The 24,908-nt window shown below is 33.0% G+C and overlaps 2 protein-coding genes across 5 annotated transcripts; both read right to left on the bottom strand.

Moving 5' to 3' along the window:
- Positions 1 to 3,828: 3,828 nt before the first annotated feature.
- On the bottom strand, positions 3,829 to 13,279 carry LOC131938437 (BTB/POZ domain-containing protein 17). The gene is made up of 9 exons (XM_059296463.1): positions 13,191 to 13,279; positions 9,527 to 9,662; positions 8,574 to 8,820; positions 8,004 to 8,105; positions 7,307 to 7,465; positions 6,642 to 6,825; positions 5,719 to 5,890; positions 5,326 to 5,528; positions 3,829 to 4,923 (listed from the first exon to the last, which is right to left on the bottom strand). Exons 2-9 carry the CDS (start codon positions 9,528 to 9,530, stop codon positions 4,474 to 4,476), a joined length of 1,521 nt encoding a protein of 506 aa, XP_059152446.1. The 5' UTR covers positions 9,531 to 9,662; positions 13,191 to 13,279; the 3' UTR covers positions 3,829 to 4,473.
- A 1,675-nt stretch (positions 13,280 to 14,954) lies between these two features.
- LOC131938420 (baculoviral IAP repeat-containing protein 7) lies at positions 14,955 to 22,942 on the bottom strand. 4 transcript variants are annotated; one of them, XM_059296439.1, is made up of 7 exons: positions 22,905 to 22,942; positions 18,745 to 19,876; positions 18,043 to 18,212; positions 17,668 to 17,722; positions 16,441 to 16,569; positions 16,068 to 16,226; positions 14,955 to 15,926 (listed from the first exon to the last, which is right to left on the bottom strand). In XM_059296439.1, exons 2-7 carry the CDS (start codon positions 19,868 to 19,870, stop codon positions 15,730 to 15,732), a joined length of 1,836 nt encoding a protein of 611 aa, XP_059152422.1. In that variant the 5' UTR covers positions 19,871 to 19,876; positions 22,905 to 22,942; the 3' UTR covers positions 14,955 to 15,729. The 4 variants fall into 4 exon arrangements, with proteins under 4 accessions (XP_059152422.1, XP_059152423.1, XP_059152421.1 ...); XM_059296440.1 differs by having other exon boundaries at positions 22,917 to 22,927; XM_059296438.1 differs by lacking the exon at positions 22,905 to 22,942 and adding an exon at positions 22,777 to 22,895.
- Positions 22,943 to 24,908: the final 1,966 nt, after the last annotated feature.

Consider the following 24,908-nt stretch of genomic DNA (forward strand, 5'->3'; position numbering starts at 1 on the left):
ACCTTATCAAGAACGTTTACAACGCCATGTTACATAGAATCACGATTGCTTACGAACATCACTTGAATGTGAAGATTACCATTTGAAAGCTGCTCATTGTCCCCATACTGCTCGTTCTCGTCTTTGATCAAACATGGCGGCATGCAGCAGACAGCGAACAAAGGGATATCACTCTGTGAAATGTGGGGCCAATGAGGTTACCCTTGCAATCAACTGGAGACTATTGCCCTTTCAGTGAGGAACTGTGATTGGATGTACACCTCCACGTAGAAGGTTGTCCATACGTTTATTTATGGTTGGGTGCACATCTCCACGTGTGATGAGAAGTAGTAGGTTATCTTTACGTTTATGGTGGAGTGAAATCATAACAAAGAGGAGCTTTATAATCTGACGCTCCATTAGGCTACAAGAAGACGAGAACATGATGGCGGTGGAATTTTTCCCCAACATACTTTGAATTTGCAAAACCTGAAGTAATATTTTATAATTTCAAAAGTATACTTCATTGCTTGAGTATATTAAAATATACAAGCTTATGATTGCCTTCCAGACTGTTATATTTATTTTGTGATTTAAATTAACCTTAAAACAGAATAATGTTCAAAATTGTTGTCATTATTTAAATTTTTTTAGGCACATTGTAAGCTGCCTTCTAAAAAGCTTGGTGGACTCACATAACCAAACTGTAGGTTAATCTAGATCCATAATTTATCTCCTGGATTAGCAAAAAAAATGAAAACATCTGATGATATGAGAATTGCAAATATTTTAAAATTAGATCTAAATATCATGAGACAAACTTTTCTATTATGATATAAAAATTGTGTCTTGTACATTTCTGTTAAACTTTTCACACTTCTTAATTAGGAAACAGCTGAGTTAGATGAATAAACATTTTTAAAAAACTGAAACTAACATAAATAAAGAAACAAAATAAAGAAACAGCTGTGCCTTGAAAGCAGCAGTTTATTCAAAGCTTTATTTGCTACATACAACATTAGTTCTACTTGAACAGTTGTTTCCAACAGATCACCAGAGATATGTATGACATTTATTTACTATTTGCAAACAAGCAATACAAGCACTTTAGATAGGAATGTATTTTTTAAAACTTGCTTCTGAGTGATAAGCTGCAGCTATAGGCAGTTACATAATTCATGGTTACAATTACTACAAAGTATGATAGACCTACATGTATTAAACAAAAAAGGTTATTTTTCATTTCTAGTTGATACATTAAAAAATTATAATTAATTCTATCCTGTACTTCTTGATTAAAATTCGATTTTAAATGGGCCTACATTAATTTAAAATGAATACTATATTTGTGAATTATATTGATTTTGGAACAATTCATAACAATCTATTATACTACATGCTTTATAAACAGTTATATATTATGAGAAATATATCAATAGGCTGTGATCAACTGTGTGAAAAAGGTGTTTAACCTGTAATTTTGCTCACTTCTGTTTGTTACCATATGCATGGAAAAAAAAAACTTTACTGTGAACAATTTGTCTGGAAATACCAAAAATGCTGAAATGAACAAGGGAGACCATTCTTAAATTGAAGTAGGATTTCATTGGCAAAACTAGTTATGGGCTCATTATTAAAACATTTTTTTAAACTCATTTTTCTGCTAATATATTAACAGAATTTATCTTCAGATCAATGACAACACAGGAAAATTAAATATTTAAATAGGCCTAGTAGTTACACTCACAGTTTTGAAATTGTAATAAATATACAATTGATAATGCCAATCAATATAAAACAAGAAAATTTATAAATGCAAGCAATAAATATGTAAATAAATATTGAGACGGTAAATGTTTTGATAATAAAAAAAACATCAATTAGTTATATTTACACACATTTTGTACACAATATAGTCACAGCTCTTAGCATCAGCAGTGTGGCTTCTTTTTTCAGACTAGGGAGGGGAGACAATTCTCATTTCTTCTGGCCCCACATAGACTTACACTACAAGCTATATATTCAGAGTTTCGTTCAGGCAACTCTTCAAAGGCAAAATTAAAGATAAATTTTATAGGCCTTTAAAAAAATACCTTAACCAATGATCCCCACCTCCCTCCCCCCATATGTATTTAAACAGTGAATAGTGGCAACTAAGGGTAGAGAACTCCCTCTCTACACTCTAGCTAAGCTTCTATTAGTCATGAATTATATATGTATTCTATCCATTATAAAATTCTTTTAATCACTGGCAGCTTCTCACTTAGGTGACTGTCAATGACATAATGAAGTATATTGAAGAAAAGTATTTCAACAAAAGAAAATTGTTCTTCTTACAATGGCTCTAAAATTGTTTTAAATTGTTGTCAAATTTAAATTATTTATTAATTAAAATTTACATATAATTTCCAGAGAATGTAAAAAGATTTTTTTTTTAAATCATGTTTACTTTTCCCAAAAAATCATTATTGCACAAAACAAATTGCACCAATTTCATTATGACATGACAATCAACTCAAATAAAAACAAATTTTGGAGTACTGATTAATAAAAGGTACACTTCGTGTGATTAAAACAGTCAAATCAAAGGCTATTTTAATCACACATCAGGTTATACTCTGTGTTATAATATAGTAAAAATCTTTTTTAAAATAAAAGAAAAATCCTTTTAAATAAAGAAAAGAGAATTAAAAGAAAAAAAATGTTTCTGTCTTGTCACAGCCAAAAATTCACATTAAAAAAAAATAAACCTTTATAATTTTGTTGCAAGTTTCAACATGAAAAAATAAAGATGAATTACAATATAAATTTGATGTTATACAATGATCACCAATTATTATTTTTTAAATTGTACAGAGAGGAGCTTGAAGTCAAATAAAAATATTTGTAAATACCATTTTAATATAGCTTTATGTTGTAAAAGTTACAATTGTGTACCTGTTTTCAGTCATCTTCTGCATCATAATTCTATAAGTATTTTAACAATGGCTATTTTCCTACCACTCCTAAAACAGAAAAACTTATTTTACCATGTTTGGATTTGGATAAGGTAAAAGATAGCTCCATTTACATTGCTTGTAAATATCAAATATTATGTAATTATGTTTCTCTGTTTTTGACTTCACAGCAAAATAATTAATTATTATATTAACATTTTCCTATAACTACAAACTACACTAACAGGTTATACAATTCTGTATATGCACACATAATATTAAATTAAGCATTCTAAAATCTATAGCAAGTAGTTGTATTTGTTACTTTCTATGACATTGATATTTAAAATAAATCTTAAATCAGGCAAGAATGAAACAGCAGAGTATAGGCATAAAATTGTGACTAGAATATAAATAGTTTATCAAGTCGTTAGAAATTCCATAATAAATGCATGAAGTAATATTGCTTTATGCTTTAAGAATTTCCTGAATTTTTTATGTAAAAGGCATTGCGTGGAAAATTTAAGCTGGTAAAATGTTACCAGTAGAAAAGATTTTTTTAAATACAATGTCACAAAATAAAATTAGAGATTTATAAGTTGATTAAAAGTAAAAATGTTTTGGAAGGATCAGTTTAACATTTTGTAGATCTTTAAAAGTTCATCAACTTTTAATAAAAAAAAGCAATTTAAAACAAAAAATTCACATGTTAAAGAAAATAAGGACAGCAGAATAAAAGTGTTAAAAAAAAACAACCCATAAAGGCAAGTCCAAAAATAAAAAAAGGCTCAATAACAGTGCTTTTAGTTGTACGAATGCTAAATATTTAACAATTCAGTTTGAGAGTATACATGATTTTGATAAAGATACATTTTAAGCCATATTCTTTTAGGATTGCTAATAGTCTTTCTATACATTTAATTTTTAAAAGTACTGCTCGCAGAAAAAAAAATCATAGAAGAGCATACTGCTTGTATATACTTTTGATTCATTCCTTGTATTCTTATATATATCTAGGCCTATTAAAAAGAAAATATTTTTTATGATCAAAAATGGATCAAAGAATAACAGCATAATTCATAATTTAATTAATATTTTTAGTAAAGATACATTTATTATTTAAAAAGCAAATAAAGTATGTAAATAGCCAACATCCTTTTTAAAAGGAGTAAAAAATAATTGGTACAGGGTTAGAAAAAACCATAAGGTGAGAAGTATCACAACAGACCTACTGCAAGGCAAAAAGACTTGTGGCAACAAGTTAAATGAATACACAACACAGATACACATTTTTGAAAGTATTACAGTAACTCACGATTTTATAGACTTATTTTAAAACACCTGAACATTATAAGATAAATAACTTAAATGTTTTTGAGAATACAATTTATTTTACTTTACCAATAACTGAATCCACTGTACACAGTTCTTGATTGTGTTGCTAAATGTGAATATAAAATGTTCAGTTCTCCACAAGTGGGTTCATATGTTCTCCAGAATAAAGGAGAATGATACCAAATCTACTACAAATATGGAACAAACAATTCTGGACCATAATTTATGCAGCTATGTGACTTTCAGAAGAGTCTTTGTTAAAATCTTCTTGAAGCAGATGATCCCCTACCTGCTGAACCTTGATAAACACTGCTCCGGAGAGTGAACCTTCGACGATGAAAGGTGAATCTTCACTCTTCAGCCTGGCCAGGTCCAGCACATTCTCCACCACCAGCTCTGGGGTTTTGTGTGTGAAGACGTGGTTCTGGCTGACCGTCAGGCCGACAAAACGAAGCTCTTTCTTTTTGCTGTACAGCTGTAGAGTGGCTTCGACCAGCATGGGAGGGTACGGCTTGCTCTCAGTGGCTGACCCAAAAGTGCTGGGCAGGTTCTGGCGAGAGATCTTCAGTGTCACGTTATCATTCTGCCGTCCCATGAAGTTACCGTACAATGATATTGTAGAAAAATGGCCTTTCGGGTAGAAGTTTACTTGAAACTGAGCATTGTGGGTTACCTATGATTAATAAAAAAATATTTAAAAACTCAAGAAAGCTTTGGACTTTAATTTTAGAGGTTAAAAGACAGCAAATCTAATTATTACAGCTAATGTTCATTATTTTTATGTAATAATTTTAGAATCAAATTTTGAGAGGGGTTAATCTGGTTATACAGTAAGAAATATTACCTCTTTAGTAATATAGGCAAAAATTTCAAAAGCACAAATAAGATGTAGTGTATTAACTTTACAGATATGAATTTTACCTCATTGGTAATATAGGCAATAATTTCAAAAACACAAATAAGATGTAGTGTATTAACTTTACAGACATGAATTTTAACTCTGTGGTAATATAGGCAATAATTTCAAAAGAACAACAAAGACGTAGTGTATTAATTTGACCGACATTAATTTCACCTTTTTGTTCTCAGGTTCTAGGCAGGGGAGATAAGGAACTTGACAAGACAAACAAACTCTGCTCTCTATCTTTGGAATATTGGCATAGCTCTTGAGTTCAAACAAAAACCTCATCCCATACATAGGAGAGGTGTAGTTCCTGTATGGCACTTGCTCAGATGGTAGGAATATGCCATTACTGGCCAGTGAGTGGAACCTATAGGCTGTAAGAACAATAAGTATTGACGTAAGTCATCATGTATTCATCCAGTGACAAAACTTATATTTATACACTTCTAGCAGTTTTTGGGAATACAAAATATGACTACCTAATGTAAAACTAGTTAAATTTAGTAACAATTAAATGTATTTCTTAGATTAAGATTATTTTTTTGTATTTGGGAAAGAACTGACCGGCGGCTAATTTCTCTTTTAGAATGTCTGAAAACTGAGGCATTAGTGGAGAAGACTCAATGGTCAGCAGTTCAGTGGGGGTCATCTTGCAGAAGCGCAGCCAGGGGACAATGGTTTCCACATTGTCCTTACGGAACTCCATGTTGTTGTCTGCCATTAGCCACTGCTCCACCTTCAGTGGATAGAATTTAAACACTGGATTATTTTTAGTGTAAGCCTATTAATGCTCCACCTTTAGTGGATAAAATTTAAACACTGAATTATTTTTAGTGAATGTAAGTCTATCAATGCTCCACCGTTAGAGGATAAAATTTAAACACCGGAATTTTTTTTAGTGTATGTAAGTCTATCAATGCTGAATAATTTAAAAAAATAAATAATGCTACAATATTTCAATGAATTTTTTTTCCATGTGGATATTTTGAAAGGGCTCTTGTTCTGTTTGAGCAAATAACCAGGTCAAATTATACATGTAATAAATTCAGTTTTGTTCAGTTAAGTCATCTTCCTATATAGTAAAATCATATATATGTATAACTACTGCATGCATATTCATATGCAACAGGCTTTGGTAAAAATTACCTGCATCATGCACTGGTAACCATTATTATCACACATATGTACAACAACAACAACATGTATATGTATTACAGCAACATGTATATGTACATATGCAACATGTATTTGTACAGCAGCAACATGTATTTGTACAACAGCAACATGTATATGTACAACAGCAACTTCTATATGTGCAACAGCAACAGATTTGTACAGTAACATGTATTTATACAACAGTAACATGTATTTGTACAACAGTAAAATGTATATCTACTAAAGCAACATGTATATGTGCAACAGTAACATGTATTTGTACAACAGTAAAATATATATGTACAACAACACCATCTATAATTGTAAATCACCTTTTCCCAAAGTTTCTTCTCAGACTCCACACACAGCTCTGACATGCCAATAAAATCAACAAGCTCCTCCCTCTCCATCTCCACCCAATCTGGCGCATCAAGGATAACACTAAAATTTGACACAATGAAATTTTTGCAGGTGTCTCTCAGCTTCTCTGGGCCTGTTAGTTTAGAGTAATGGTACCTGTGGAAATGATGGGATGGTTATTAAGTTCATGGACCATACCATTAAGTTTATGTGTCAAGTCGATTAAAACTGAAACTTCTGTGTAAGTGGGGAGAGTAAACTCCCCTGTGGAAACTCATGCTGTGAACTATTGTTATGCTGTGTATATTATTTCTCACAATTTCTACCAAAATGTCTAGTTCAATTACTAATTACAATTAGTATACAATTATGGTGGACACCATAGATTTCGCATGGCTAGATAAATTATTGCCTACCTTTACAACATGTTTGGATTCCTCAGTAAAATTGATCAATTAGGATAAAAGTAAAATACTCTCATATCTGATACACAAGGCAGTGCTGCAGATTTCATGTATTAAACACTGCATGAAGCGATTAAGATTTACATCCAGCTGCCTATTGAAATGGGTTGTACTCAGAGCTATCCTACAGATTTCAATTCAGGGACTAACGTTATAAATAAATTAGTACGAACCACGTCAGAGTTTTATTTTTATCTGGCAACTCTTCAATATGTTTCATCATGTAGTCCACACAAGCGTTTCGGAGGGACTGAACATTGTATTTATCAGCTAGCAGCAAGAGAGGAAGTGCTTTATCTGTGGTCATGTTGATACTGGCTGAGTAAAAATATCTGAGAAATATAAACACAATAAAAAAACGTATGATTATAAAGTCAGAAAGGACCATCTATTTCATCAAGATTAACTTAATAAAGTGACTATTGGCCCATTTACATTGAAAATTAACAACGCCAATGTAAATACTAGAGTTTACAACAGATCTTACATCTTGTTAAATCATCTCAAAATATACAGATAATACAAATTTAATGTATTTCTAAGTGTCCTCTCCTAGATAAAGGGACAGAGTGGTCTAGTGGTAGAGAGCTGGACTGCTAACCCATAAGTCTCGAGTTCGAATCCAGGTTCAAGTCAAGAGACCATCCCTGAGTCCACCCAATTCTGATGGGTACCTAACTCATGTTAGGGAAAGTTAAGGCGGCTGGGCATAGTGCTGACCACACTATCTCTTCATATACCACGGTCACAGAAACAAGTGAACTCTACTTTACTTGCCCTATTGGCCGTCAGGTCTGAAAAGGGAACTTTACTTACTTACTTACTTACTCCTAGATAATAGTATCATTATGAAAAAAACAACTTTTTCACCTTAGAAAATCATAGAACACAGCCTGGCATGCCTCCTCTTCCACCAGCCGAATGTCTTGTTGTCTGCTCTCTTCCCATGCTGAGGAGTCTCCAAACATCGCCCTGCATGCAGAAATTTATTCATTTTTAACTTTTATCATAAACTTCCATGTTATTTTTTTATAACTAGTAATACACACAATGTATACAAGGGCTATGTCCACATCAGAAAGTGTAGCTTTACAATTTACACTGTATCAACAATAGACTGGACTAGATTTTAATAAACTGTGAGTAGTCAGCTGTATTTGACTTCCAAAAACAAAGACAAACTTCTTTTCTTCTTTTACTCTGCCTAAAACAGGGTGCATAGTTTCCCCAAACAATTCAAAGTATTTCCAGATTAGTTTAGGTAGGAATTTAAAATTTCCAAGGAAATATTACTGCATATAAAAATTTACCCCAAGGAGTTTTAAAACTTTACTTCTAAAATAAAGAGAAAAAAGAAAAAGTAACAAAACAACTCTGATTAGTGTCCTGGTATGCTGTTCAGAAATTTTCTCCCAGGCAATGATTATTTTAAAAGCTCACTCGAATACTTTGCTAGCTGAAGCCAAGATAAATCTGTGAGCGTAAAAGCTCTGCTCTCCAACTCGCAGATGGACATCACTGAAACTGGAACTGTTGAAGAGCACGGCAAAGCGCTCCACAAAGGCCTTGGAGTCATCAATCAGCTCACTTCCTGTGTCTGCTTGAAAGGATGACTCCCCTTTGTGCATCTTCTTTTTTGGTGGGTCTTCCATTCTGATGTGGTGAGTGTTATAGGATGAAACATTTCCTGGGGTCAAAATGTAAGGTTTTGTCAGCACATTGTAACAGAAATAGTTCACATACATATGCTAATAAACACACAAATTATAAGCCATATTTAACATGAGAAAGATAGTAAAGAATACTAAATATTAATGTGTCAAATATGGAATGTTTGTTCTTAAAATGAGCAGTATACATTTAAATAAAATATTTGTATTAGATGAATTTATAATTATTATTTACACTAACACATAAGTATTCAGTCTGCATTATTAAGTACATCAAATTTTAAACCCAAGAAATTTAATATGTGAATGTTCACTAAGCTACCATGTAGACAGAGTCATCAAAGAAATGGTGAACTCTACTTCATCTGTCCCATGGACCAGGAGGTCTAAAAACATAACTATTATTTTTATGTAGTTGTGTTCTTTTCACAAATGCATTAGCCCTCATTATACAGATGGAAAAAATCCTCATCTTTATGTTTTTTTAACCTCACAATGGTGATCTCTTTCATCTTTTTTTTTTTAGTGGTCTTTAAAAGAGTTTCTTTGTACAGTTGCCCATATAAGCCTACATACCAATTAAGATTATACCATAGTTAATATAAAACGTCAAGATTTGCTAAATTCTTGATTTTTTTTTTGCACGATTACAAGACTTTCTCTATACTTCGTATATACGAGAAAGCAATAAGACAAATATTTTTTATTCTAAAACTAGCTTACCCATAAATTCTGATCATGATTGTTAATTCAGTCTCCCTTGCCCTTTTATAAAAGGGCATTGTGGTGAGTGATTGACAGAAAAAGACCTTTACTTGGCTACCTGAATTTTTAAATTCTTGTTTGAAAGAGTCACTGCCTATAAAAATAAAGAAAACAGTTTTGCTTTCATGACTAAAAACAGGTTAATTTTGTAATGCTTATGTACTGTACCGATAATCAATAATTTAATGTTCATAACCTTTTATTGGATAAACACAATGTAATAAATTTGGAGAACATATAATTATAATCAAATATAATCCTATACATCTTAATATAAATACTGAACATATTAAATGTGCTTTTCCTGTGTACTATCTCATAAATGTTGAGGTCTTTTAAAAAAATTTAATATAATGCTCACTGAGTCATCAGGTAGATCTAGAATCTAGATTTTAGATATCTAATGACTATAATGATTTACTAATCGTAGACCAAGTTTTAAAATTAGGTAATCTATTGTTTTAGGTGCGTAAAATCGGCGGCTAGTAATGTACGAAACAGTTACCTCATTGTCAAGGCTTTAATAGAGGTATATTATGATATATTTGTGTCAAATATTATAATTAACTAAATAATAAACCAAAATCAATGGCTAAATATATCAATATATTAACACGAGATAAATGGCCCGTTGAGGAAGGATACAACCGGCTCTAGGTTGATAGTGCTGTCTATTTTCTCGGTACTTTAATTTATACAAAATATAGTCATAGGCATATCCCTAAACCATGCACCTAATCTCATTCATGACAAAAGTTGCATTTAGAGTTTCTTTCAGGCAACTCTACTTGGGAGGAGGGGGCTCCGCCCCCCCCCCCTCCCACACACCCCAAAACATGTCTACCGTCCCATTCAACGAAATATAATTATATACTTTTTCCAGTGTCCGCCCCCTCCCAGAAAATTCTACCCCCGCCCCCGAAAATTTCAAGTACCCCCACCCCTCTCCGGGGAGGAAAAAGTCTGAAAGAAACACTGGTCGCATTTGTAGATCATACAAACTAAAGGAAGAATCTGGGCGTGGCTTCGCCCCTACCGGAAGAGATGCTTGAAAAAAAAAACTGCACGCTAAACACTTTTAAGATTAGAAAAAGTTCCCCCCTCCGGGGAGGAAAAAGTCTGAAAGAAACACTGGTGTCGCGCTTAGCCACTACCCGAAGAATTGCATTAAAGAAATTGCAAGAAAACCACTTTTTAGATTAGACACATTAATTAGGCGGTAATTTTATTATAGAGTATCGATGAAGAAATTTCTTTTGAGTTGGGAAGGGGGGAGGGGCTCAGACGTTCTTACGCGGGGGTGGGGCTTCGCCCCTACCCGAAGAATTGAATGAAAGAAACTCTTCATGCAAACCACTTAGATTAGACAAAATTTCCTTTTTATTCAATGTTTACTCGAGAATCAATGACGTCATATTACTGTGGGCATTCTCCGGCTTGATATTATTTTCTACTCTATGCTTTGATATTATTTTCTACTCTATGCTCAATACGACGTCATATTTCGTTTTCGTTTTCGTTTCACTGTGAAAGTTTTTAAATTGCTTGTGTTTTCTCTAGAGCGTTCTTGTCAGTTACATAGACAGATAGATAGACAGACAGCGAAACTATTAGTATTAATTAAACAGCAGTATTTGCGAGCAAGATTTGCTATATAAACAGCAGTCATTTGTAAAATAGAGTGGCTTCCCCTGAATCTCCAGCTATAGGTTTACCAAAAAAAACTTAAACAAGTTGGCTGCTATAGTAAATGAGCATGGTTGCATCTGATGAAAACGTCGCTCGTCTTCATTAATTACTGAAAAGTTTTAATACAATTGTTTAAAAACAGGTACATAAATGAAATTTTGAAACTTTTTTGTAAATTTCAAAATATAAATCCTCCTAAAAATGTGAAATAATTATTAAAATTTAAGGAGTTACCTGTTTTTCACATTACTAGTCGCGGGCGATTTTACACACCTAAAGCGATAGAATACCTAAAATTATATCTATTGTCAAAGAATAATTATTTATTAGTAAAATTATTAGGCCTACTTACTTACTACTTACTAATCTAAAATAGTTCTAGATCTAGATAGATCTATATATAATATATATCAGATCTATCAACCATAAATCTACAGGACTATACTATAAGTTATTCAGTACAAGTACAATGTCTTCATACACATCTAGATCTATCTTCTAGTCTACTGACTATGACAATAATAGATAGATCTCTAGAGTCAAGTACCACTGTAGTCGTTGTAGTTGTCAGCTCCAGGCTGCCCCTACTTGGCACTTGCCCCTAGGGCAGGGCCTAGGCTGTGAGTCACAGTCTAGACTAGAGACATACTACATAGTCTAGATTACATAGATATCTATCTACTTTACTAATATCTATTAGATTTTCTTAGTAAATTTGAAATGTACTCAATTTTCAACTTAAACATGACAACTAAATAAAAAACGTCCATACTTTATCCACTAGGCACTAATTTTGGGAGTTGTTGCAAGTTTTAGACTAAATTATTGAATTTTAAATTTTTTGGTCACTCACAGCTATGGTATGAGGGATCCATCCATGACAACCTGCTTAAAAGCTGAAGGGTTTAACTTTTTAATTGACCGTGAAATAGATCTAATTTTTTTTTACAAGAGAGTTCCTAAAAGTAGAATTGGCCCGTCTATCGTCGGGATATATTTATAGAGGGAAAAAATTTAAGAGAATGTCATCAGAAAAGAATTTTAAAAAAGACAAGACAGAAGTGATGTTTGAATTCTTTTATTTCTTTAATTTTATAACATTTTTTATTGAACAAAAGAGCAAAATAAAAAACCATGCCAGGTAAACGTATCCATTCAAATAGCGGTCACGTGGTCAAAAAAAATAAAAAAATTTGGTTGTCATTTTTTGGACACATCTTATAAAAAAAAGTGTTGAAGATATTTGATTTATTTTTTCATAGAATGATAAAACTAATAATGCTTTACTTTGGAAATCAATTTTGTGAGAGGGAGATCTATATTTAAAAAGTTAAATTATTTTGAATGACACCGACTTTAAATTTAGCCTACATTCCCCAAAGCAATTTCTGAAAATGCTTTTCTGGCATATTTAGCCTTGCCACCTATAGCATGTTTTTATAACGTGAAAACCCGCCATTTTACTCGTGATAAACATTTTTAAAAGTAATTCTAAGAAGGTCTCTGGAACTAAGTCGAAAAACTCGCCGGAAGTCATGGTCCGATCCTTACGCCATGTTCTGGTTAGCAACCAAGGACGCTTTTAAGTTAGTGAGCCTCCCTAATATCTATAAGTATAATCTAGTATTATCTAGAATCTCTAGATGCTAGACTTCACTAGTTCTAGATCTAGGTATAAGTGTAATAATTAATATTTATCCCAAGTTCGCAACTCTACTCACTCCAGTACACTGTACACTCACAGTGAGTTCAGGTTGGTGTTGCTCCAAAATAAAAAAGAAATTAAAAACTTGGCCAGGCCCGGCCGGATTGATTAAATTTATTTTAGTTTAGATTTTAGAACAAACGACTGGTGTCTAGTCTAGAATCTAGAGTTCTAATAACTGTCACGGATTTTTTTGTAAATAAAAAGACTCTAGCATTGCCTACTTACTAGACTAGATCTAGAATCTAGTACTTAGTTACTTCAGCTAAGGAATGTTGCTCTTTCCCAGTCTATTAGTAGATTTCTATTTGTATTTTAGTATTTTTGTTTACCAAAAAAAAAATATCCAAAAAAAAAGATGTTTACGTCCGGGTTTCTATTTTTAGAGTCAAGAACGATAACTTATAAATATACTGACTCTGAAGGGAAGCAATTCGTGGTCTCAGCAGCCATAATCATTCTTTTTTTAGACCATGGGTTCCCAAACTGGTAGACTAAACCCTAGCCATGAAAAAAAAATATTTAGAAGAATATCTGAAATTCGGCTTTACTAACATCACAATGGAAATGGAATAAAAAAATAAACAACGCGTATTGTGCAACGTTGCTCTTAGTCATGAGTCTAGTCTATGAAGCTTTCAGAGCTAAAACGGCATTTTGAGACAAATCATTAGGAACAAATAAAAAAAGATATGGAGTTCTTTCGTCGGCATGAAGCTAGTTGTAAGCGTCAGAGACTTGATCGAACAGGAAGTTTTCCCCAAGAAAACACAGCATTAGTGAAAAGCATCATAGAAGTCCCATTAGAAATTGCCAAGCAAAAACAACACAATAGGAGACAATCTCAAATTTTAAAAAAGAAAAATTAAAAGGACAACTCTTCAATTAGGACACGATCTACACACCTCTTAAACGAATTTTTGTACACCCCCCCCCCCCCCATCCGGATTCCAACATTTACCTTAACCCCTTTTACTGTTTATCCTTTAAAATTTTGTATAACATATATGATAATCATGTACATACTTATTATTAGTACGTTCATTTGAAATTTTCTAAGGGGAGGGGGGGGGGGGGCTATGTCTTTAAGTACAAAGTAGTCTTGTGGACTTAGCAACAATTTCAATAGAATGTGATTACACTTGCAAACTGGAATTGAAGGAATAAGTACAAACTTTTGCGACGAAGGAGGCAAGTAAAATTTGATTTTGATGTCTACTTATAACGTGTATGCAATTGATAGTAAATTAATATGCCACTTTTAATTGTTTTCTTATACATAGGTTTCATTAATTAATCTATGTGAAAGGGGGGGGGGGGGGCGTTTTAATAAGTTTTGCCTAGGGCGCTAAATAACCTGGCCATTTAACATATAGGCTACTCAAGACTTCAAACTTAGGCTCAGCTAACCCATCTAAATTTAGATTAGAATTATTAGAATAAGAAAACATGAAAAACATTTAAAGTTAAAGATTGCATTTTGAAATGTTTTGGCGTGCCCAGTTGCAACAGAATGAGACGGATACAAATTAAATTTGTTGAATAATACTAATAAAAAATGTAACAACCGTCCCTATAGTATCAGATGAAGCTTTTATACATGTAGGCCGAATAAAATAAAAATGATTATCTTTAAACATAATGCACCACTCTGTATAAACCAACTATTTGTAATATAAATAGAGCATGGGTCGCTGTATATTATGTATGGGAGAAGGGTAAATAAAAAGTCACAAGAAGTTATGTAAATATGGTACAATATGTTTAAAGCTAATAATACTCAAGCTATAGGCTTTTGAAAAATTGAAAGTAGAATAAGTTCCACTTCTGATTATCTCAAGTTATGTTGACAGACACACACACAAGATTGCAAAACGATGTTTTTCCTACTCAGGGAGGTGTAAAACATCTGGATTTGCAAAAATCTTTTTTTTTTGCACAAATTACAATACTTTAAATTTCGTATGTGAGAAAGTAAAAAAAAAAAGAGCATTAGTTTAATAACTTTATTCTTTGCAACAATAAAAATTTATGTAAAATACATAGAAAAATCATGTTTAAAAGCTTTCTATCACATGGCAAAAAAAGACAATTGCAATGTTAAGTTGTATAAAGTATCTAACTTCTGAACACAACTAATTTATGGAATAATCTAACTTGTGAACACTACGACAAAAGCTTTAAAAGAAAAAATAGCAGTAAACATTACTAAAGGGATTTGAAAACAGTATTTTTAAATTCAAAATTTGAATACAGCTGTCACAAAAAATCTGTTGAAGACATCTACAAAGTTTCAGAACAAAGTGTATGTGGGTTTATTTGAATGGAAAAAAGTTCAACCTGTATTCAAGCTTCAGTAAACACCATATGTATATAGGTAAAATGAACAATGGACATCAAACAATTTTAAGTAAAGAAAAAAGTAAATACCAAACAAAAAAATTAAAAATTACACTAATGGAGTTAATGATAAACAAAATCTAATTCCTGCAATTCAAAAGCTTTGAACAACAGTTGTAAAATCTAACTTAACACTGCAACTGAGAAAACATTTTATACTAAATGTATAAAAATTTTAAGTCTTCAAATTTCGCTTTTAATAAAATTAAAAAATGTGCACAACAAATAAAATTTAATGCAAATTTCTTAACAAAAGTTACAAAAAGGTCATTAACATATTGCTGTTTGAAAATTTATTCGAGATATGTCTTCCTGATAGTTGTTAAAATGTAATTTTCTCAAACATCTGTTTCATGTCATTTGTTTCTTAAGATATATAGGTGCGTACAGTCCCTCTGATTTTAGCACGGCAAATCGGGCATGATGTCAGGGCAGGTGCACATGTAGAACAGCAAACTAGATGGCCACAGGGTAGAAACACAACACAAACTTCCTCGTCCATACAGATTTTACACTGGCGCTGTTCCTTCAGAAGTCTGTTCTCCTCCATCAACCTCATAGAATCTGAAGTGGATTAAACACATTGATTAAACAGTAGCAAAAAATTTATTTTCTAAAACAAATTAGCTCAATCAGGTGTATATAACTTATTTTTGTGTGAAAAGTAGTACTTATATACACTGCAAAAGAAAAGTATTGATGTACCTTGATTCTCAGATCCACCTGAATGTAAACTTCCATTTTCTGGCTCCAAGTCTTTACCACTTTTAACTTCAGTAGTGGGACTTTCATTCAGATGGTCTGGACTAGAACTATGGCTAAATACAGCCTCAAGGAGAGCTTCTGCACTATTGAAATCCTCACCTGTCAATGTATTAACAGCACAATTTTTTATGGTGAGCTAAGTTGTGTTAACATTTAAAAAACAATACAGAACAGGTTTTTAAAATAAAAATAAAATGTTAACTTTTAAATCAGTGATTTATTATAGACTTCAGAAAAAGAGGGTGCGATGTAACTAGAGCTCAACTCTTACTTCACTAACATCTATATGTATTTGAAGTCATTGATAAATTACCATTTTCTGCTAGTCTATTCCTTATAGCTTTTTTAACCCTCTCTTTGGGAATGTCCATGCGCAGTACAGCTTTCACTATTGGACTGTCCATTCTGGCTGTTACCTCCCTTGGATCAATATCACGCTGACCTGGAATAAAATTGTTTACACTTTTTAAAATTATTCAATAATCAAGCAAGATCATTTTAAAACATTTAAATGTATTTCTTGTTACTCTACCAAGGCCTGCTAGTTGAATTTAAGCAATACAATTTTATTTTAAAAGTAAAAACATTTTTAGTAACCAGCTTTAAAATGCACTGGAAAGAAAATAAGATTGGTCACTCATGAGAATGCTTACATATTTTAGCCTCCATATGCTCTAATTAAAGAAAGCAAATTAGTTTTATTTCTTTATTTTCAGTGCATTTAAATAAAAGCCTATTATAAAGGTCTTTATATGCCCCCCCCCTACTTGTTTCATTTTCAAATTTTTAGTCATTTGTTTGAAATAAAGTTGACACGTAGGATACGACTAATATATTTGCAATCTCTAAAAGACAACTATTTGCCCTTTCTCAGTCTGGTTGACACTCAGGCACAAAATCACCCATGAAAAAACAGTTTAAATTGACAGCCAACTAATTAAGCAATCGCTAATATTTAATCTTGTTATCTCCACTTTTATTTTAAATTTAGTCTTCTTTTAATTTTAATAACTAATTAGAGATTTAAAAAGAGGTATGCCTGTGTTATCAGAGATGGGCACATCTGGAAAGTTTGAACAAAATCTCACATTGTGAACTAAATAAAAGCTTATAAAAAGCAACTTACTTTTTTTACACGCTTCAAACAAAGAATCATAGAAAAAATCACTATCATGATAACCAAGTAAAGCTAACTCAGCATCTAGGGAATCACTACAGCAACAAGACCGTTTCACATAGGAATGCATGTTGTTACAACAGTCACAGGAGTGAGTTGAATTGTAAGCCATTTTTTTTTCTACAGTAGACTAGACTGTCCTCCTGACTATGAATGATGACTGACTTCACCAAATAACCAGTACCCAGGACTGCACAGTTTGGTACTAGGTCATTTAATGAACATGTGAGAAGAGCTCATGTCAGAAATAGACTGTTCCAAAACTAAACAAAACCCTTCAGTGAACACCAGTCATGGGATTTCCCCCCCCCCCCCCCCATATGTATAACTCATAAAACTTACATTTAAAAAAAATTTATATACCTGTAGCTCTGGCTATTTTTAATTCTGTCTCATCTACTGAGGCTGTCTGATAGTCCTATAAATAGTAAAGAATAACTCTTAGAAATGGAAACAAAAAACAGAATCATTAACTACTGTTTTACGTATTTATGCAGTTCAAACAGGTTACCTTGTTTCTAAAAATAAGATGGCCAACACCACCCCCCACATGTTTTTACTCAGCCACAAATTATTAGGACTAATTAGATTTGCATTAACATGTCTCTATATCTTTAGGTTAGTATAAATGTTCTCCATCACACAGCAACTATGGCAACACAAGAATATCTATTAACTTGATGGAGTAATGAAATTCCCAACCTTTAATATTTTACACGCATGCAAATGGATACTTACAGTAAGGTTAATATCTTTCAGTACATTCTCAATGAAGGCTTGGCCTTTAGACTGCTTTACATAAGAGCATCTGGGAAACCAGCGGGCATGTTCCCTCCAAGGATCATCATTAGGTTCCCAATTTCGCAGGCCACCATCACAATAGAAACATTTAACACTATCACCATGGCCTGGTTTGACAAAAATGATAATACAGTATACTCAGAGAATAAAAATAATTTTTAAATGTGCATTACTTTACTATTTACTTAACGTATATTTTAAAAGCTTTCAACTGAAAATTTTTTAACGAATTATACTTGCTAGTATGTAGGTTTTAAAGGGGAACACAGTTTGTAAAAAAATTAGTTGAGTCATGATACATTGAGTTTAAAAATAAAATAATTAAAATATAATTTTTTTTAGTTATCTTTAAAGTAAATGAAAAGGAAACCACATCAACAAGTATAATATTTACACTATTGCAATAGTTTGTATCACAAGTGATAAATCAGGTAACATCAATCTCATTATACAATTAGAGTTCTTTTTACTTTAACTTAAACTACACTAAATCTCAATCAATAATTAGTTAAGTATTTCACAAGTGATAAATCAGGTAACATCAATCTCATTATACAATTAGAATTCTTTTTACTTTAACCTAAACTACACTAAATCTCAATCAACAATTAGTTAAGTATTTCATATACCTGTACATACCCACATAAAAAAATCCAGCTTTAGCAAGGTCAGCAGGCTTTGGATTTTGATTCACATCCCAATTAGAAAATGAGCTCAGCCGAGCTTGATCCATAGCATATTTAGGGTGTTTGGGTTTTCCAGTAACAATAGCTTTGTAAATATCTTTAATAAATGTACACTGAGGGAAATGTTTACGGTGCTCTTCTAAAGGGTTATCGTTATCATTCCAGTTGCGCAAAATTCCCTTACAAAACACACACTGAACTCTGTCAGCAGATCCAATGTAAATAAAGCCAGCTTGAGCAAACTCCTGTAGTGGGGCACCTCGTATGCCAGTCCAGCCTGAAAAAGTTCTAAGTCTAGCCTCCTCAGAATCTTGATACTCCATGAAATCTATCCCAGGGTTTGATGTAGATGTCTGACGATTGGCGATAGTTTCTGAATTTCTCTGAGATCGAGGATCATAGGCACATGACTTAGCCCTTTGGAAATTAGGTCTGCCTGGACTATCTTGGGGTGGAGCCTCTGAAGTGCTGCTTCTTCTGGGTGGTGGGGAATTAGATGAATGTGAAGATCTGGGGACAAAGCTGGTTTTATTTCCTGAAGATGCTGTCATATCTTTTTTAGTTTGCTTGTGATTAACTCTTGGAGAATTGGATAAAGATCTGCTAGTAGAGCTTTGGCGACTGCTGTTTGGGTGGGAGGCAGAGGTTAAGGTATCACCATACATGGCTTTAAGCGTGTCCAAAATTAGTGAAGAAGATGGATAAGGAGATCCGTTTGCCGACGATGATACACGCCTTCCAGCTTCTCTTAACATTAATTTAATCATTTTATATTCTTTGTCACTTGGTATGAGAACAGGTGCATTATTACTTTCAGCATTCAACATAAATGGACAGTGAGGACTTCTGGTGGTATGGACAATACGTGGATCTTGATACCGTTCCCAGTCTTCAACTTTAAGATTACATACAAAGCATCGTACCTCATCTCTCTGGCCAGTGTATAAAAATCCAGCTTTCGCCAAGTCTAACACACTAGGTTTTGTTGGTTTACATTGTATGTCTTGACCAGGCCAGCCTAGATATGTTCCAATCCTAACTATTTCTTTTGAATAAAGTGATGATTCTAAAAGATCCATTAGACACTGAAATTATAAAAGACCTCAATTAAATATTTAACTCAAATAGTATAAAACATGCATTTAATTGTCACAATACAGTATTGTACTTTTTATTAAAAGAAAGGATATAACAAATTGAATTTACAGTTGATAAAAAAAATCTTTTGTCAAACACCTAATAGACACTAATTATTTTTTAGTTACTTGCAAAACATAGAAATCTTTAGGCCTATAACAATAATTATCATAGCTTTACACTAAAAAACTCAACATAAGTATTTTTTTAAATGATGATGGCTGGTATAGTATGCTGTTAAAAATAAGCAGATAAACTATATAGATAAGTAGTATTTTTGGTACTTTTGTGTTTGCCAGCCTTCAAAGAAAATATCATGACTTGTAGCCAGGAACGCTATTCAGAACTGGCATCAAATTTGTTAATTTAGTTACAAAATATTAATTTAAAATGTATTCTTTATTCTTTTATGATGTTGTGACTTTTTTTTTGTATTTCCACATAAGTAGGTCTTGCTCTCTATTTTTATTTTTGTGTTAATTTATATATTTATGTTGTATAGGCTAAACTTCAAAACATTAATTTAAATCAGGGGTCTCCAAACTACGGCCCGCGGGCCGGATGCGGCCCGCGAGGCCCTCTCATCCGGCCCGCGGAGATCATTTTGTTCACGGAAAAAAAACGTTTGTTGGTGATGGCTGAGGAACTTTGCCCAGAAAAATCAAAGACATGCCTGGAAGAAACTGGCCCCCGAACTGAAATTTGATAGTTAATGCGGCCCTCGGACTGAAAAGTTTGGAGACCCCTGATTTAAATGATCCAGAATTGTTTGTGGCAATTTGTAATAGACTACTTGTAAATCAATATTCCTATTAAATTCTATTGAATGATGCAATACAAATAGAATAGCTAAAAGTGGCTAAGACAAATGTACTAATTCTGAGTAATATTAATGGATGATATTTTGAGTCGTCCCTAAGAAAAAAAGGATTTTTTTTACAAGCGGGAGGGGATGGGGCAGTGACCACAGCAATTTTTTAAAACAATTTATGGTATTTCAAGGTTATTTTTCAACATTTCAAACAATTGTAAAAAAATCATAGATGGCCTACATCATTATTTTGTGTCATAGCCTAAAATGAAGTAGATCTAGATCAAGTCATTTTTTTTTCAAGTCAAGAACTCAAAATAACCACGCTACATTTAGATATTTAAATATCAGCGCGTGTATAATGAGATCTCCTGGTCAGGTGTGTAGGGCTAACGGTCAGCGCTACAACAAAAAAGGGGAAGATGCTGTTTGTTTGGAAACACATGCAGCGTAAAGTTGAGTAAAAGTAATATAATGATGCTATGTTGATTAGCCGAATTTACCCAAACCCATGTAGTCATTGATAGCTAGACAGCTACAAATGACAGAAAAAAGTTCGGTCTACAGCATCTCCAATTAAAAAAAAAATGCATGAATGCCTATAATCTCTGACTCTTTTTAACCAATAGTGGGTAAAAAAAACATAAAATCAACAGCGTCCATGTGCAATTACTCTTTCAATAAAGAACAATTTTAGATAGTCTTAGCACATTCACTTGGTAAATTTACACGCCATTGACTTACGAACACCTTGGAAAAGTTTAATTCACAATTATTATTTAAGTCTAGTAATAGATGTTACCGAAAATATCAAATCCCTAATTTACATTATTAGTTAATTATAGTTAATGTACACATTGCATGTAAATGAATTAGTAATTTTGCAGCATGTTTTGAGAGGTGTACTAAAGTACTAAATTTTTGTGAATGTCCACAATCGGGGGGGGGGGGGGGGGGGGGGGGTTCGTCAAAAGTGGATGCATGTGGACAGGGGGGAGGGGGGGGGGGTCTAAAATCTCAAATTTTTGTGGATGTCATAAATTAACCCTCTTGAGACGCCCGGGCCGATCTATCGGCCGCCGGTTTTATAGCCAAAAAGACGACCGGCCGATCTATCGGCCGGGTCTCAGCCGTGATAGTAGAAGCCACACGATTGGCTTTCTAGTATCATATCAGCCAATCAGATTGCTTCTAACTGTTATAGTACATATCTAGCACTTCAATGGCGACTTCCATTGAAAGTTTGCCTCATGTTTTTGTTTTTTATCGATTTTTTTAGTGCCGTGAGTCCTATCGTAAATTTTTTTATGTCCAACAGTCCAGTCATCAAAATATACTAAAAATATACTTAGAAATTCTAATGTAGAAATAATAATTAGTAAATTAGTTCAGATTATTGAATAGATGTTTGTGTATTATTTAGATTAGCATTACAGAGAGAAAAAACGTATTTTTATACAAATTTACTGTAATTTAGTGCCGTCAAATTTTTTTCGTGCATAAATTATGCAAATCAGAAAGCTCACATATATATATGTTGAGATTTTTATTAGATTTATAAAAATCATATTAGCTCATTCAATTTCCTAATAAATAATATATATTTTTATGCATGTAAAATAATTAGTTTATTTTTTTCAAAATTTTTTTGTGATGCAAGTGCAAAACTTGAAAGTAGGCTCCGTCTTCTTAGCACCGGCTCTCTAAAAAAGCTACGTCTTAAGAGGGTTAAATTAAAATGGATGACCCCCTAGGGTACTAGCATGTAGGACTGTATGTCTCTGTAAGTGTGTATAAATTCAAATAAACTGTGAATTGTATGAGTATGAGTGTACATGACTAGGTCTCTTTAGTCTATGCTATCATCCTTTATATTTATAAAAAGTCACACAAAAGACAAAATTAATTTTTGTTTTTCATTTTCTAAAAATAAATTGTAGATCTAGATCTAGTTTTACCTCAGAAAATGGGCCAAAATAATAACACTAATAATATAATAATTAGTAAATGGATTCTAAATCTAGATTCTATGTTTACTTATGTTTAGTGTAAAATAGTATTTAGAATATTTTAGATCTGGGTCTATACTAGATCTAGATCTAGATCTAGTTCAGGACTGGGCTGATCTAGCGATCTAGATCTAGGTTGACTAGGTTCTAGATTACCACTTTAGTAACCTCTAGTCTGTGAGATCTTATTGGGAATTTCCCTTAGAGCGGCATTGCCAGATAATTGAATGGATGCATGCTAAATTAATATTTATAATAATTTAGCCAAAAGTGTTCTTCAGCATGCAATGCTAGAGTAGATTCTGCTTTAATCTTGGACGCATATACTCGCGTATGAAGGAGATCAGAGTTTCTTCCAGGCATCTCTTCGGGGGGGGGGGGGGGGGGGGGGGTCGAAGCCACCCCGAAATTTTTTTACCGCCCCCCCCCCCCGAACGAAATGAAATTTATATAATTTACATAGAAAATATATACTTTTAACAGTGTCCGCCCCCCCCCCCCCCCCGAAGAAAGTTTACCGCCCCCCCCCCCCCCGAAAATTTCAAGTGCCCCCCTGGAGAAAAAAGTCTGGAAGAAACACTGAAGGGGATGTTGGAGGTAAGGGGAGTTAGAAACCCCAAAACAAAAGCTTGCTTTATGTTTTCAAATTTTGAATGGACCTAGACTTCTAATATCTATCATCTAAGTACAATTTTCATCATCACCATTTCCAGTTCCCGATTCCCGGGTTCATCTGTTCCAAAGACAAGGGGATAGTGTGGTCAGCACTCAAGATTTGAACCCGAGACTTTCGGGTTAGTAGTCGAAAGCTCTACCATCACTCAATTACAATAAAGATATAATTGGTTTATAGCTGTGGTGTTGGGTTTTTTAGTTTTTTTTTTGTTGTTGTTGTTGTTGTTGTTTTAACGTGCATATGGCATGAATAGTAGCCTACAATTTTTAAAAGCATTAATATTTAAATTAGGGTTAGAGGTAGGCTAGAGGTTTAGTCTAGGAAAATAATACAAACAACTATTATCGTAGCTAAGATTGAGAGTTTTAACTGAGTTAATGAAATTTAAATCTTTTGTAGCATCTACCGTTAGATGGTAAACACTGTCTTTATTTCATCAACAGCCCATTAGCGGAAATATTTGAGTTGCTTATTTCGTCTACCGTTGAAATAAGCATGACCTCGTATAATGAGAATAAAAAAAAACTTTTTTTACCATTTATAAATAACAATAACTAAAAATATAATGAATAAATCGTCATATTTTACTTGATAAAAATGTTTAATGCATAATAAATTAAGACAATAATTTATTTTTTAGCAAAACCTTTTTCATGAGTGCACAATAAACAGGTAGCCTACTAATTATCGTGACAATTCATCAAAGTAGCAAAAAATAGACCTACATAGTAGGCCTATAGGAGTATTGCTTTTTAAAAAACTCGATTGTTTTGTAGGTTTGCATATAATTGTTAATTATAGGTAAAACATGTTATATCCATCGCATGGTATGAGTCAGCACAGTTTAGTCAATACATTAGACACAACCAAATATTTACAATTCAACAAAGATGTATAACAAAGGTGTCACATAACATAATGAATTAAAATATTTGAGATCAAGGGCTTGGAATTATGCACAGATTTATCTGACATATAATAAACATTTACGTTATAAATATAACTGTACATTAAGGATTCTTTAAACGCCTCACCCCCCCCCCACTTAGATCACACTCTATTGTATCGCCCACTTTAAAATGAGTGCATACATATTTTTTTAAAGGCTCACCTGGCTACTTGGGGTTAAAGGCTGACTAACACGTACATGGTAAATGGTTTTCATGTTAGACTTACGAGATTTTGAAAAGTTTGTATTGTTCATTGGTAGCCTGTGTGTGTGTGGGGGGGGGGGGGGGGGGGGTGTAGTGCGTACATCAGGAATTTACAAGAAACATTTTTGTCTTTTCTTCTAATTAATTTTTTATGAATGATCGATTTTCATTGATTTAAGTTCGGACCTTAAAATATATAGGCTTACAAATAGCTTTTTCATAAATTTTGTTATGGATACGATCAGGGTCTACACCAGGGGTCTCCAAACTACGGAGATCTTTTTGTCCAAGGAAAAATCGTTTGTTGGTGATGATGAGGAACTTTGCGCA

The sequence above is a fragment of the Physella acuta genome, unplaced genomic scaffold (assembly GCF_028476545.2).
Source record: "Physella acuta isolate Inbredline_101_S28 unplaced genomic scaffold, ASM2847654v3 ptg000243l, whole genome shotgun sequence".
In the NCBI taxonomy this organism is placed as follows: domain Eukaryota; kingdom Metazoa; phylum Mollusca; class Gastropoda; family Physidae; genus Physella; species Physella acuta.

What these genes read in the sequence shown, in the direction of transcription:
- LOC131938437 (XM_059296463.1), bottom strand. An exon ending in AGAAGAAACTTTGGGAAAAG is followed by an intron (nt 5,891 to 6,641) that starts GTGATTTACAAT and finishes TATCCACTGAAG; the next exon opens with GTGGAGCAGTGGCTAATGGC. An exon ending in TAGAACCTGAGAACAAAAAG is followed by an intron (nt 4,924 to 5,325) that starts GTGAAATTAATG and finishes TATTAATCATAG; the next exon opens with GTAACCCACAATGCTCAGTT.
- LOC131938420 (XM_059296439.1), bottom strand. Translation starts at nt 19,870, where the DNA reads ATGGATCTTTTAGAATCATCACTTTATTCAAAAGAAATAGTTAGGATT. An exon ending in TGAAAGATATTAACCTTACT is followed by an intron (nt 17,723 to 18,042) that starts GTAAGTATCCAT and finishes TACTATTTATAG; the next exon opens with GACTATCAGACAGCCTCAGT. An exon ending in AGGTGGATCTGAGAATCAAG is followed by an intron (nt 15,927 to 16,067) that starts GTACATCAATAC and finishes AATCCACTTCAG; the next exon opens with ATTCTATGAGGTTGATGGAG.